Consider the following 15,831-nt stretch of genomic DNA (forward strand, 5'->3'; position numbering starts at 1 on the left):
TTTGTTCAAAGTCCTTTGGCTTTATAATATACAACTAATTGTAACAGAGCGAACACTGTGGCCTGCGGCATCAATCAAATCCTCTAGTCAGGCAGGTTGCTTGGGGAAGGTACCGGTAAGCGTGACGCTGATGTAACAGCCTATTTACATCCCACTTGGCCTAATCGACCTAGGGCTGGCTGTGTCATCTCCCTTGGGTGGCCATGTTGGAGCCTCCTACTAGTGAAACACACGCTTAATCCTCCTCACTGAGGGAAAAACAAGACGTGGTCCTCGTGTTTCTTTCTCCTGGGATCTCTTAAAAACCCCATTTTGTCGTGCCACTTATTGAATTGTTAGTTGATTATGTTTAGTGTCTCTTTTCATTTTATTTTTTTTACCGTCACTGAAGGATTGAAAGGGAACTGTGTCAAGCGACCTAGGAAGATGAATTTTGAACTTCAAGAATTGGGTGGCGGCGTGACATACCGGCCAACTGGAAGTCTTTCCTCCTGGGAGAAGAAGAACAATTGATTCTATTCTGGAGAAGAAACTCCCGGCATTTGATCAATGAATCATCACTGTTGTACGAATAAGGAAAGTTAACCCGCTGATGACACCGTCTGGAGAGGGAGGATGAATCGCTACACCACCCTGAAGCAACTGGGTGATGGCACCTACGGCAGCGTGCTAATGGGGAGAAGCAAGGAGTCTGGAGAACTGGTGGCTATCAAGAGGTGAGGACGACCATTCTATTTGTTTATTTTTCTTTATAGAACAAAAATGGTCTCTCTTTGTTAGTGCATGATATATTGATATTAATATTAATATTGTGGTCGACAATGAACAAGCTTGGAACTGATTTTCCCCAAGTCCATATTTAGTGTTTTTATTGTGTTTTTAGTGTGTGTGTGCACGTTTAGATAAGTGACTGGTCACTCTAAATCCAAATGTATTTTCAAATTTAAATACAGGAGGAGGTTAACTCTGGCTACCAACCAAACAGATGCACTTCAGAAATATTTTTAAAACCTAGTGCGTTCCTTTCCTTGGTGTAAACATCCCACTGAAAATACATTTAAAGTGACATCTAGGACTGAGGGGCTACTTGTTTCCTTGTATCACCAGGGCAAACAAACTAGCCTATACAATGCCATTGTCTCAGCAGCATGGCAGCAGAATTCAATAATGGATGAGAAACCGGGGAGATGCGTCCAATGGTTGATCACTTGGTTACCATGCAAGACAATACATGTGGTGACGCCAGGTAGTGAAAGTAGAAGGAGTGTGTGTCGGGTTGCTGACATTGTGGAAAGGACGGCCGAAACTGGCAGGTGCCCAGTCAGGAGAGAAAAGATATCTGCACGTTCCATAACACTTACACTATATAGTTCCCAGCTAAGGGAGAGGTAACGCTGATCAGAGAACATAAGCCGTATACCAGCTGGTGTGTGGTTTAAATGTATACACAGCAACACGTACCGGAATAAAACCGACAACTTAATACATCAATTGAGTGGAGATGTGTAATACATTTTAATCAAGTAGAAATACAAAATCCTCCAGCCTGTATAGTTAAGAATATCAATGTATATCACTTTAACAATCCATAGCTTTTGCTGGTTTTGTTCTTGAAATTAAACGAGCTGAAATTACAGACACCTCAGAAAATTTGAATTATTGATGGAGACACACAAAGGAATTTTTTAAAGATAGACACTGTTGGGTGTCATTTTATATGGCCTGCATATGTGATGGAGTCTGCTCATTAGCTTGATGCATATCTGATCTTCTATCCTTCTCTCGCAGAATGAAGAGGAAGTTTTATTCATGGGAAGAGTGTATGAACCTAAGAGAGGTGAAGGTAAGGATGGATGGGGGATACTCTGTCTCTGGGACACATTAGAGCAGGCAGCACTAGTAACTGGCAACAAGATGAAGTCAAGATGTGATTTAATGTGATTAATGAACAACAGCACTGTTGCCATTTACATTTGTCCAAAAAAAAGCTTGTATTTGTGTATCTTTACATTAAGAATATTGTAAATCAACAATGTAACCCATGCGTTAAAATGTCACCTAATATGTATTTTGACAGCTGAAGGTCATTAACTACCTTAATCTCTGCCAAATTCTGATTCATAATTGTAAACATTGATTGTCATTGCAGAACTAATCTGTGTGACATCTCAATTATAAACCTGTTCTTACATATACTTTGACCTGTTATTACATTATACGAGTATCATTATTTTTATATTGACTTTTTTTTCCCCATGCTTTGTCCCACCAGTCACTGAAGAAGCTGAACCATGCGAACGTGGTGAAGCTTAAGGAGGTCATCAGAGAGAACGATCACCTCTACTTTGTCTTTGAGTATATGAAGGAGAACCTCTACCAGCTTATGAAGGACAGGTAAGGAGAGAAATACCACTCTTTACAATGCAAATGCTTGCACAGGGTGTATAAAACAGTGGTCTATAGTTTGATGTCATATCCATAACATAAAGTTGTCTTGGCCAGTTTTCCGACAAAAAGGTTTAGATGCCTATTAAAGCTATTAAGGCTGCAATATAGTTTGAATGATTTGATGGGATCCAATAGTTTCCAGTGAAATATTTAATATTTATTTCACCATGGTGCACCATGCTCTCCAAAGCTTATACTTGACCTGCATTACACTCTCCCTTGGACACAGACTAATTCCTTCTCTAGGGGAGGGTATTATGTTTTTGCTAGTAAGGAAACCCCAGGTGTGTGAACTAACCTAGGTCAGTTTAGTGGTTGAATGTATATTTTCATGTATGTGTGGTTTTTCCAGCATAATTAACCAGTTCGTATATGTGAGCAAAGACGCAGATAATGCTGTTTATGTAATTATGTAATCAATTTTATGTTTACAGAAGAAAATTGTTCCCTGAATCAGTGATAAGAAACATAAGCTTTCAGATTTTACAAGGCCTGTCCTTTATTCACAAACACGGTAGGTTGATTGTGTTCCCTTCATGCCTTGCAAGTGCATGAGGGTGGCTGCATACTGCAAGATTCATTGAACAGTAATACAGCGTCAAAGTAATGAGAAAACAATGACGCAAAGGAGTATGGATTATTTGAGCTCAAGTCCTAAATTGTCAAAATGGTCATTTAACGATCAGAATCTTGTAGTATGTGAACCATTCATAACTGCTAACTCACGGGTCTGCATTTCTTTCTATGATTAATGGATGTGTGGCAGCCACATGTGCAGTGTTGCACATTTTTTAAAAATCTCATGGAAACTCATTCAAACAAACTTCTGCATGAGCAAATGCAAACATACTCATTACCAGCCTGTATTCGCCTTACAGTACATGTCCATGTGTCCACACATCCAGAATGCATGCATTTTTCAGAATTTCTCTTTCTTCTAACTGGTTTTCTTTCATTTATGTCTCTTTCTACCCCTCTTTCCTTCCTTTTCTATCTCTTTGGTCTGCTGCTAGAGAAAATAAGATGTTCTCCGAGAATGAAATTAGGAACATCATGTTTCAAGTGCTATCTGGGTTGGTTTTTGTACATAAGCATGGTAAGAGGCAATACTATATTATTCATTACCTGTTCAACAGTAGCATCATGACCTTTCAGTTGTTGGTTTGGGTGTGTTTGATATTGTAAGAAGTCTTAGTGTGTCCCTCACTAAGAACACCACAAGCTCAGCATGTACAATATATTTAAAGGTCACCTATTATGCAGAATACACTTTTTCATATATTTTTGTTTAACATTAATATGGGTCCCCTGTGTATTTAGAGACTCCCATATTATGAGAAAAAAACAACCCTCTCTCCATTCCAAGAAACCTCTGTTCAAAAACCCCAGTCAGATTTATCTCCCCTTATTACATCATAAGGGTGGAAGACACGCCCCCTCATTAGCAACCAACTTAGCATTACCTCCACCTGCAAAGGTACAAGCTCTAAAACGGATCGTTTCAGACGGTTGAAATGAGGAGAATTATCAAATTGAACTGTGAGAAATATGAAGGTTTTATTTGGACTACATGAAAACAGTTTCAAGTAGAAACCCTACTTTCAATTTTGAATCTAAAAATTAGCATACTATATGACCCTTAAAAATATATGTATTATACTTTAAATATATATTGTACATGCTTACTTACATGCATACTTATACTGTGTTTATCTCTATATGACTGGTAAGTGTGTTTATGCTAAGATGCATTTAGGGACCCTGGGTTATAATAGATTTTCTAAGATGATTTAATGTCATTGCTTTGTTGTTTGTAGGTTTGTGTTTTGTTTTCCCCGATCCCTTGATGCTTATATACAGATCATGTAACGTCACACCTAGGCCTTTTGTTTGAAAATTGCTCTCATATGCAACTTCTTAACATAAGCAGAATACCTTTTTAGGGAAATATACTGCCACCTGGACCAGTGGTATGATATTTATACTATTTCTTTCGAATTGCACTGTCTGCAAAGGTTTTTATTTCGATACATTCCATTTAATATTTGCATGTGGCAACTGAACCAGTGTGCATGTGAGATTAAGTAACAAAAAAAAAGTAGTTAAGGTTAGAGAAACAATGTGGCCGTGGTTAAATGATAAGAATATCAAAGTTGAATACTCGAGCCTTGAACACAGACCTTCCAACCCGGGCCACCGCTGTGAATGGCAAATACACACCCATTCATTGAATTCTTCAGTTTTCTTTTTCTTTAGCATTGACTGTAAAATGCTAATGTTGAACAGTTGCATATGATTGTAATTCGGAGAGTCCCCATTAAACGGTGTCATTTACTCAACACACAGCTGCTCAGCTTGACATTCATCTTTCTACAGGTTTCTTTCATCGAGACATGAAGCCAGAGAATCTGCTGTGCATGGGCCCGGAACTGGTCAAAATAGCTGACTTTGGATTGGCCAGGGAGATCCGCTCCAAACCTCCATACACGGATTACGTATCGACGAGATGGTGAGAGTACTTTACAGGCATCAGTGGCTGTCTGAAACACAGCAGAAAGCCTTTGCATCAAGTGCAATGTGCTCTGTTTTCATGCAGCTAAACAGTTTGAGTTTTGTTGGCAGGTGTATTTAAAGTAGTATGTTCTCTGTCCAGGTATCGAGCTCCAGAGGTCCTTCTCCGGTCGTCTACCTACAGCTCTCCTATAGACCTGTGGGCTGTGGGCTGCATCATGGCCGAACTCTACACCCTCAGACCTCTTTTCCCCGGGAACAGTGAAGTGGATGAGATCTTTAAGATCTGCCAAGTCTTAGGCACTGTCAAAAAGGTACAAACGAAAATGAACTGGGAGAGGGGGAAGTGATTGTGAGTGACCTTTATTCAGGGTTTTAACTGTAAATGACCAAAACCTGTTGGGTGCTGAAATGAATTGAAATACTATCCCCAATGTATGATTAAGTCTATTCGGAAGAAAATATGTTTACTATATGTTTAAAAATAAAATTGTATGTAAGTAGGCTGAGAGCTACATTTCTCTCTGTGGTGTAAAGCAGCTTAAGGGTGCTCCATAAGGCTTTGCCCAAATCCATTCCTATTTACTCTGATTGCTAAGCAGCAGATAGCTTGTATAGTCTATGGCACAGAGCTGTCAGAGCCCATTTTGGTCAAGACCAGGTCAGGAACTGAACCTGTGAACTAAACCACAAGGGGATGTATTGGTTTTACATAAAAGAAGGGACACTTCTCATAAGCATACACAGTACATCTATTTGACTTATTGTGTATTGGAAACTCTTCCATCAAAGCAGTAATTGGTGCTGTTGGTGTGCTTCTGTGTTATTATACATGGTCTACACAGAGAAGGCATGTACTGTATGTCATGAACTGTCACAGGGCAAAATGACACAAAGAGATCCAGTACAAGCAAATAAGGCATTTTCCTTTTTAACCCAACTCTTAAAAATTACATGGATTCTAAAGTTATTAATATGACTAGCAAAATAAAATGTTACCAGCTAATTACAAGATAAATAACCATGTGATTGCTCCTTCCTTTAGACGGATTGGCCAGAGGGCTACCAACTAGCTTCTGCAATGAACTTTCGCTTCCCCCAATGTGTGCCGACTCACCTGAAGACCCTCATCCCTAATGCCAGCAATGAGGCTATCACCCTGATGAAGGACATGCTGATGTGGGAACCCAAGAAAAGACCCACTGCTGTACAGGTAGGCAAGAGCCACACTCTGGGTTGAGTTATCCATGTTTCACTGGTTAGTATAACTTGGACTTCAAGGATTTGGATATATATTTAGTTTAAAACAAAACAAAAAACATACCTGTATTCAGAGAAACAATTTCCATTGAAGTGCAACATCCTCCAATACATGCATATATTCTGTAGTTCCAATACCGAGATTGCATAAGCATTCTATTCCCAGTCCTTTTTAAGTAGTGCTTAAGCCATACATGACTCACTCTGCCACTGCTGAGTGTTCTACCTCTGCTGATGTGCCTGTGTCATGTATATAGTCATCACATTATTAGACAAATGACACTCCTGTGGGCCCTGAATAGAAAACACCTCTCTAGAGGGAATGACAATCATTTTCCATTCTCTGCGTACAAAGCTCTAAGACGGAGGATGCACATCTAGATTAGCCCACACTAAAACAACAAGAATAACAACAGCAAAAGTGCTAAATTGTCTATGCTGCATATTCATCATTCTCACATGCTGCTGCTTCTGTGTCGAGGTATTATACTTGTTTGGTGTCAGTAAAGCATGACATACATACTGGACTAACTATTGTTGTTTGTGTGTACAGGGTCCTTGACTAAAATGACCAAAATGTCATGAAGTACAAAAGATTGAAGACATTGCAATTATGCTAGAAGAACACATTGCTCGCAATATATTCCAAAACAATCTGTATTCTTTCTTTCTTCCTGTGTAGGCCCTGCGTTACCCATACTTCCAGGTGGGCCAGATCTTAGGGCCTCGTCCTCAGAGCCAGGAGGTGAAGAAGGTCCAGGCCAGGCCTCTGGCCCAGAAGCAGGCCTCAGAGTCCAAGACTGATCCCCAGCAATCCTCCTGTGAGTCTAAAGCCTCCACATCCTCCTCCAGAAAGCAACAGCAGCAGCAGCCGCTTCAACAGATCCCCCATGCCCAAACTGAGAGTAAACCAGAAGGCCACATCCATGCAGTAAGTGTCTTAATGCAAATCAGAAAATGCCTTACTAATCATTTTATATATTACATAAAAGAGTTAAAGCATCTGAGATTATCCGTATAATAATCTATCTTGTCAATATTTGTCAATATCCGCTGACTTTGCATATTACACTTCTAAGGAGTGAGGGAAAACAAAAGTAACCGAGAGCAAGGGTTAACAGGCTTCCCACGGTCGTGAAATTCCTGCAAAAGTTCTGAAAAACTGTTTTCCAGGCCTGCAAATGGTTTGGAATGAACTGACTGTTTTGGAAACGTTTTGCATTAACATTAATATTTGCAAGTGTCTAAAACATGTTCCATAAAAGTCCCAAAACATGTGAAATAGTTGATGGAAGAGAAACACAGTATAGGCCTCATTATCAAGCCATATGATTGTGAAAGCTACATCAAGCTACTGTAATAAGAACATTGGGTAAATCGTCATGGAAATGTCATGAAAAAGTTTTGAAAATTCATTGGTAAAAATGTGTTGGAACACCGGGTTAAGTTTGTGAAACAGATTTTTTACCAATTCAAACGTGCCATTTTTTTTTACCAACTATTGTATGGTGCTTGTAATCTGCTGCAGAAAGGAGCAGTGCTTGGCAATGAGAACAGCGTTGGTAACAGTGGTGGGATGGGGGTCCTTAAGAGTGGCCGTCGACGCTGGGGCCAGACGGTGGTCAAGACCTCGGACAGCTGGGAGGAATCTGACCCCTCAGAGAGCTCTGCCTCCACCTCCAAGAAACCCAGCCTGGGCCACTCAGAGGAAGACAGGGGCCCTAAGGAGCAGCACCCACAGTAAGTCAACTGGACTGGCAAGCACTGACACTTTTCAATGTATTGTATAATAGGGGTGGTAGGATGGCCTAGAGGTAAGGGGTCCGACCAGTAGCCATGGGTTGGTTTGATCCCCGGTACGGGACAGGAGGTTGTTATTTGTAGCATTAGTGGTGGCTGGTTTTACATCCATGGTGCCCACCATCTCTACCGTTGTGTCCTTGAGCAAGACACTTAACCCAAAACTGTTCCAGGGGCGCTGTGGTATGGCTGACCCTGCGCTCTGATCCCCTCTGAAGTGGAAAGCTTGAGAAGGGATATGCGAAAAGACACATTTGACTTAAATTTTATTAACTTAACTAACTTAACTTAATACTACTATAAACAAGTGTTACATTTAAATGGGTAATGCAGCAGCAAGCATTATTAAAGATGCTAGTAGTTTATCTGAGTTGTGAAGCATTTTAACAATGTCATGTAGTTTAAGTACATGCAATGTTTTCTACCATATCCGTCTGGATTTGATGAATGTATAAATGCCACTGGGTTAGGACACACATTCAGTACTTTATGTGATGCAATGGGGATGAAATGAGGTGATTCTTTGGGCACAGACCTTTAAATGTATGTTTTCTTGTTTCCAGGTCCAAGGAGCAGAAGCCTCTATATACCTTCAGCACAGTTACTAAGCTACCCAGCAATGTAAAGATTGGCCAAATGGACTCCAATCTCCCGGGATCTGCAGCACGGCAGCACTATTTGAGCCAGTCACGATACTTGCCAGGTAAGATGGCATGACTAACAGCAACTGGGGTCATTTTTGTCATTGGAATGAGATAACTTTAATATAGTGTTGAACAAGCAATTTTTCCATTCCCCTTTTAGCATTTTCTTCCCCCTTTTAATCTCTCGTGGAAATGTATTTATAGGCATGCTCTATCATTAAAATCAATTGAACTGCAGTTGTAAAACATAAAAAATTGGAATTGGATCACAGGCGCTGTATTTTATGGCTCCCCAGTATTTCTGCATCTCAGATGATAGCGATAATGTGATGACAGGCCTCGTTGCTATTTTAAGATTCCCCTAAGTGATTTGTAATGCAGGTATTACATCGACTGACTCCACTCAAACAATACTACATAGGAGGAGCATCATCCTAATATCAAGCAAAAAAACAGAAAGGCATTACTGGATCCACTATGAGTGAATGAAACATGGGGATTTCTATGGATATAGATTTGTATTTGTAACATTGATTTTTCAGTACATCATTTCTGTTGCTTTAAGGGTTGATTGGCAAGAATCAGACTACCGCTGATAAGGAGTTGAGTGGCATGACGTTGCGGGACCTGTGGGAGAGCTCCTCGAACACCGTAAACAAACCGCTTGGTCCTATTGGAGGAGGATTATCTGTCACCAGAGCCAATGCAGGTAAAGGCGTTGAAGAGATGTGATGGAGTGCACATGTTAAAGACAATTATACATAACAAAGCAGCTGTGTTGTTTTCTGTCAACAACGTGTAGCGCTCCCATTATGTGGAAAATAAACCCGAATGACCAAGTGTCCCAGGATATTCATGCAAATCTCCTTGTTTGTTTTTCTCTACTTAAAGGAGAAGTAGGAGTAGCACGAACAACCAAAGAGAAAAGATTGAAGTTGATTTTAAAAGATATTAAAAAAAATTTAACTCCTTAAAATAACTATCTTTTGGAAAATCTATTACGGAGCTTAAACATTATGTTTTGCTACCAAATAACCAATAGCCAATAATCTGCTGATATAAAAAAACGACTACTCTGCAAAGCACCTCATCTTACCATGCGGTGGCAACCTGTCAGTTTCACCTACTGTTATGTGATATAATGGCACTGTCCTTTTTGTGACACTAAAAAGGCTTTATTTTCTTATTTTATTAGGGCTGTAAATGCTAATGATGCAGCTAATGTCCCATCAGTAGTTATGGGGCCTTTGGGAAAGCAGTGTTAGGAGTGAGCTGCCACTGTGGATATTCAATATGGGTCCCCCCAATGTGCTCCCTCCTTCCCTCTCTTCTTCTGTCTCTGTCTTTCGCTCCGTCTCTCTGTCTCCTTTGCTTATTCATGAGATCAAAAGATTGTCGCTGCAAGATCAAGTGCCCCCTCCCCCCTGCTGAGTTATTTTCCCACCATGTACTTACATATACACACACACACACACACACACACACACACACACACGTTTGTTATGATACTACTCACCTACGACTTATGCATCTTCTTCCTGTTTTGTCTCTCTCTGTTAGGCCTCAGTGCTATGAAAATAGTTTTCTCTTTCAAATTTCCTCATCCATTTCTATTTTTCTTATTCTTCTTTCTCCCTGATTGCATGCATTTCTTCTCCCTCTCTTCTTTCTGCCCGCGAGACTAGACGAGAGTGCGTCTAAATCGGTGGATAGCCCACCAGAGAAAAGTGTTGTTAAGGAAAGGATACTGGAGAAAATTGATCTCTCCAAAGGTATTTATTTATTAATTGAGACGACTTCACGCCAACTGTAATGACGTGAATTCAGATATCTCTAACTCCTCTTACTCGAGGTTACTTGTCATGCTAAAACTCTTTTGTGTACAAACATTGTAGTGGCTGTGGTTAGTGCTTTCACTTAACATGTGAAAGCACAGCGGCTGCTAAAGGCTCCGCAGGGGACATGGGTACAAATACACAGTTTAAGCAGAGAACTAAAGGACCCATGTTGCTAAATAGATGGTAAATTGCACTACAACCACAACATCTTCATAAGGGAACAATGGGGCTTTATACTAATTATGCTGATAGCCATCTGTGTGACTGCAGGTGAAGCAGACCGATGGTGTCGCTGGACAAAGCTGAAAGACTTCAATCACTTGACCCTTATTTATCTGTTTGGGTTCCTCGGTAGCTGTTGCATATGCGGACGCTACCTCACACACAAATACAGTAATTAGTACCAGTATAGCTAAGTGTGAGAACATTTATTTGGGGTGTTTACTAAAGTTTTTCTTCATATGCTGTTGTGTTTTGATGAGACACAAATTATTTCAACTTATATGTTTTTTTGACTAGAAGCCCACACTGGTGGCGTAAACAGAGGGTGTAACAATACAATATTTAAAGAAAATAAAAGATCCATGACCTGTCTTTCTGCTCTTTTAGGGAACTTTGTAAGCACTAAATACAACCTCTCTGGCGGCTATATCCCTTCATTCCAAAAGAAAGAAGTGGGCTCAGTGGGACAGAGGATCCAGCTTGCCCCTTTGGCTGGCCAGCACACAAGTAAGGATTAATTCCATCTCTGTAACAGCTATCGATAATGATTAGGAATATTTTTTTCCATTAGATAACCTCCCCACTTTTCTTAACTAATACATGCTGTTTCTGTATAATGTGTTAGGATGTCCACTTTTTATATGGTCGCCCCACAACTCTACCAGTATACCACTCCTGACTATTCCTTCTCTCGATTCACTTTTCAGTTTTCCCACTCGCAATATTTCCAACTAATACTCTCTCTTACTGGAAATGTTCCTCCTCTTTCTTCACTCTTTCAGTCAATCTTTCTTCTTCTCCCGATAACAAAAAAGACAAATCAAAGTCGGCAAAGTCCAAGCCCATATCCAACTCAGCTTTGAGTGAATCTAATGAAGGTATTGCCATTTTCCAATTGCATTTTAATTGCATTGTGTTCAAATGTTTCTTTACTCCTGTATTGTCTTAGTCCATTTCTTCTGCTTACAATAGCTATCTTGTATTTTTTTTTTTTTTGTCGTTTGATGATTTAAAATTATTTGTTTTTAGCTGCTATGAATGTGTTGTGCATCACATATAAAAGCTTTCATTAAAATAAATGATATAGCTGCTGTGTATATTAGAGGCAGACAAACTGACTGACTGGCATGTTCCTCCAGATTACGAGGGCTGGCAGAGGAGGGCAGACAGGGCGCAGATGAAGGGGAGCAGCTACTCAGCCTTGGGGAAAACCTCCGCCAATCTCATGACCAGAGCACCCGCTGTACAGCCTGTCCATGGCAGAGTGGACTGGACATCCAAATATGGTGGAACTCGGTAGTCAAGAAAACAAAAACTACTGCTTGTTGGACTGTGTTGGTGGTACACATATTTGGCTATGGGCGTGAGTCAAATTCAAACCTGGAGAAAATTCAGTTTGTAGAATTCTGTACGTTCCTCGAAAAACAGATGACCTATCTAAAGAATCCAATATGGAGGTAGCTGGTAGTGGACGTAAAGCAATGTCACCGAAGATATTCATGCCATAGTGGAATCACTTTGTTTCCAGAAGGCCTGAGACATGAAGGGTCCAACTGTAAAGGTGCATGGAGTCTCTTATTGTTTGGAGATGACTGTTGCCATGATGCTGAACCAAGACTGAAACTGTCTGCACGACAATGCCACTGTATTTGAAAAGGATCCAGTGTGAGCCAATTCTACTGTTAGTGTTGGGATATTTCTGAATAGCATTTAAATGTAGCATAGCTTTCTTTTTTACTCTAGTTTGTATTTTCAAGTATTGTTTGTTTTACTACTGATGACAAAGCATACATGCTGCTTATTAACGGTTCCTGAAATGCTGTATTCACTCTGCTTCTAGTCAACATGTGACTCATACAAAAATCTTCAGTGCTATGGCTATATAAATGATTACTTTAACTTATTCTGCATAACGTGAGATAACTTCACACTTATGTATAATGCAATGCATTTTTGTAAACATTTTATACAAATAAATATATGCAATTTCAAAATGTATTCATTGAAAAAAGGACAAGACACCCATTCCTGTAATATAAACAAGGTACTATATTTTCATTTTTTATCCTCAAATAAACAGGTTCGTTTTTACAAAATGACATAAGGTTTCAAAACAAATGACCAGTGCAGACAGAGCAATCTGAAACAGAAGATGGCGTACGCATCCAAATCCACACTCCATCAGGACTGCTGGGGTTTCTGGATCAAGGCCACACCAAGCTTTGCCACCATCAGAATACTGGAACGAGACATCAATAGAGGAACGAGACATCAATAGAGAAATCATCATAAACAGAGAAATGTCTTGCTTTACGGACACATTTATCAAGCTGTTCAGAGTAGTAGTAGTAGTAGCAATGGCTTGATGACTTCACTTCCATCTGGAGTCACAACACCACATTAATACAATAGATATATTTGCTTCCAAAGAAGGGAACCACCACATCCTGTTACTTCACATAGAATATGTTGATGAATGTAAAATCTGTTCATTCAAGCATAGATACCTTGCTCCAGCCACCAAGCCTGCTGGCATGAACTTCCTCGACCCGTAGAACCTCTTTGCCATGACCCCAGACAGAGCTCCTGATGTGGCTGTGTGTGGAGTGGAAAATGGAAGTGGAGGATTGAAATCAGGACACAGTATGACAATAGAGGCACATTAACTGTTGTTTTTTCAGAGACTCTTTACTGAGTTTATCCCTTTCAAACGCATGCACACTTAAACACACACACACACACACACACACAATACCAACCTAGGGACACCCAAACATTATTGGGGTCACTGGAGATCTGGTAGGCACCTAAACCTGCAAGGCCGCCGAAGAGGAGACCCGCAGCAAGGGAGGGGACACTGCCTGGAAGACATAACACACAGCTTGTCAACACACCTGCACATTGCATCCACAAGACTGACAAAACATCTATTTTAGTACACATTTTATTTTTATGGTGCATCAAAATAAAGTAGCCCATCTCAATAAACGTGGTGTCAGATGACCGGGCACTGGCTTTAAGTTTTGATAATGGATTTGATTTAAATAGCGCACTCAAAGTGCTTTACAGGGTTCCAGGTTCCATTCATTCACACACAGTTATACTGGTGGTGGTAAACTACGATAGTAGCCACAGACTGATGGAAGCGTGCCATTCAGCGCCTAAGGCCCCTCCGACCACCACATCAAACATACAGCAGTCATACACATTCACACCAGGCTAGGTGGCAGAGCGGGGACCGAACCGCCAACCCTTGGATCATTGGCCAACCCGCTCTACCACCTGAGCCACGGTCGCCCCATGAATGATAAAGTGACGCATGACACAGAGTAAACATTTTAAACACCACTCGTGGTATTGTCTCTTCACATCGCTTCAAATCAATACTAAATTACAGGTCCCCTAGACAAGCCGCCTTTTATTATACCATCCCTGCTGCCGGTAATCAGGTGTACTAACCCACATCAGGTGGACAAACCCACATAGAATATTGTAAATATTCACACAAGCAACCCAATATTAACACTAAAACATACAGAATAAATATGTTCAGAAATACTAATGTATTTCCCAACCCATCAAACATGAACCCCGGTTTGCATAATTTCCCTCCCCTCCTATTTCTCATGGTTTAATCCAACAGCTCTTAAGCAGGTACTCGGAGCCCAATTCAACCTTTAACTCACCAACCCCTGTAGAGGTCAGGACACAACCAGGTAAGGTCAATTTAGTTAATAGCCTCAATTAGCTTTATTAGTTATACCTTACAATTTTAACAAAGAAACATAACACATGAACTAAGACTTTCCATCATGTCTTGCATTTATCTACATGTGCAGGATGGCCAGTCCCTTTGCGCTACCTGAACATGTATGGAAGTCAAAAGAAAAAACATGTTATGTGTCACAAATAAAGAACCCTTTAAAACACATGTGTGTTGTGGTTTGTCAATCCTCCATTTTGGTTAACCCTTTCATTTGAACAAAAGAAACGAAAAAGGCAACCATCAGTGCTTTTCAGTGATTGCAATAGGCCCAATATCATGACCTAAAAACAATACATACCTGCTTTCACATAACCCATGACGCCCCCGGATGCGACGAGGGCTGCGTAGCCATATCCTACCCAATCAGTAGACATGTTTGACACCTGTCGGGGGACACACACAACGTCAGTGAGCAAACAAGCTTCAATTCAGACAACTTCCTGTAGTAAACAAATCATTAGGCCTACTTACAGATGCAAAAATGCACAAAACACTGCCTGGGTGCTGCCACACAGAGCTATTACAGATAACTAGCTGAGGTAACATAAGATACAAAAGCATTGTTGTATCCGAAAAAGTTTCCCACTGTTACACAGAAACACTCGCCTGTGCTTTTGGTAGAAAATGATACATTGTGGCGCCACAGAGGGGTGTGCGTGTCTGGCTTTTTAGATAAGACAGGCTGGTGTACAGAGCCTTCTAGCAGCTCAAACTAGCATCCCTGTTGCAGCACACATGGAGAGCTTACAAGTAAGCTAACAGAAATGTAAGGAATCCACAGGCACAGTCAGTTAACGAAATATAAGCAATTGTTTATTTGGTAATTAATGCGTTAAAAGTCTGAGAATATGAAACATGAAAACTTGAGACGAAAAAATAGCAACATACAACCTTGCTTCTTCCGTTTGTCCTCTGTCACTAACAGCAGCAGTTCTATAACAGATAGACCGTTCCCCGCCGAGCACATATGATGGGTGCACATGAACGCGACAGGGTGCACGATGGGAAATGTAGGCACTAGTGATGGGAGCGAGGATTGAAGCTGAAGTTCAAGAGAACGATATTTCTACAAATGTATAAAATACATTATAATAGGCTTAATATATAAAACCAGTAAAAACAAATTTAAATAAACATTTAGGCCTGGATAATCGAGCAGATTGTGTTTGTTTTAAGCATAACTTTCACATTCACCGTTTTATAAAAGCATAGGCCTATGTAACCATGTGTTGTGTGTTCACACTAGCTTCAGCAGATGCTTATTCATGTCGTCCAAAATAAATCTACAGAGTTAATGTATTTCCTTGTTTTATGAACTGGACCAGAGTGGACAGGGATAGCA

The 15,831-nt window shown here is 40.4% G+C and overlaps 2 protein-coding genes across 2 annotated transcripts; one reads left to right on the top strand and one right to left on the bottom strand.

Annotated features, from left to right (window-relative positions):
* Positions 1-586: 586 nt before the first annotated feature.
* mak (male germ cell-associated kinase) lies at positions 587-12,023 on the top strand (the record flags this gene model as incomplete). Its single annotated transcript, XM_080049795.1, has 15 exons — positions 587-716; positions 1,789-1,843; positions 2,273-2,394; positions 3,462-3,544; positions 4,825-4,957; positions 5,102-5,273; positions 6,005-6,172; positions 6,902-7,150; positions 7,748-7,959; positions 8,583-8,722; positions 9,229-9,372; positions 10,349-10,435; positions 11,111-11,230; positions 11,506-11,601; positions 11,863-12,023. The coding sequence occupies exons 1-15, from the start codon at positions 616-618 to the stop codon at positions 12,021-12,023; spliced, it is 2,043 nt and encodes a 680-aa protein (XP_079905921.1). The 5' UTR covers positions 587-615.
* A 725-nt stretch (positions 12,024-12,748) lies between these two features.
* tmem14ca (transmembrane protein 14Ca) lies at positions 12,749-15,446 on the bottom strand. Its single transcript, XM_080049945.1, has 5 exons — positions 15,381-15,446; positions 14,788-14,872; positions 13,483-13,584; positions 13,231-13,318; positions 12,749-12,962 (listed from the first exon to the last, which is right to left on the bottom strand). The coding sequence occupies exons 2-5, from the start codon at positions 14,861-14,863 to the stop codon at positions 12,905-12,907; spliced, it is 324 nt and encodes a 107-aa protein (XP_079906071.1). The 5' UTR covers positions 14,864-14,872; positions 15,381-15,446; the 3' UTR covers positions 12,749-12,904.
* Between the last annotated feature and the right edge of the window lie 385 nt (positions 15,447-15,831).

Source organism: Ammodytes marinus (genome assembly GCF_949987685.1).
Source record: "Ammodytes marinus genome assembly, chromosome: 21".
Taxonomy (NCBI): Eukaryota; Metazoa; Chordata; class Actinopteri; order Uranoscopiformes; family Ammodytidae; genus Ammodytes; species Ammodytes marinus.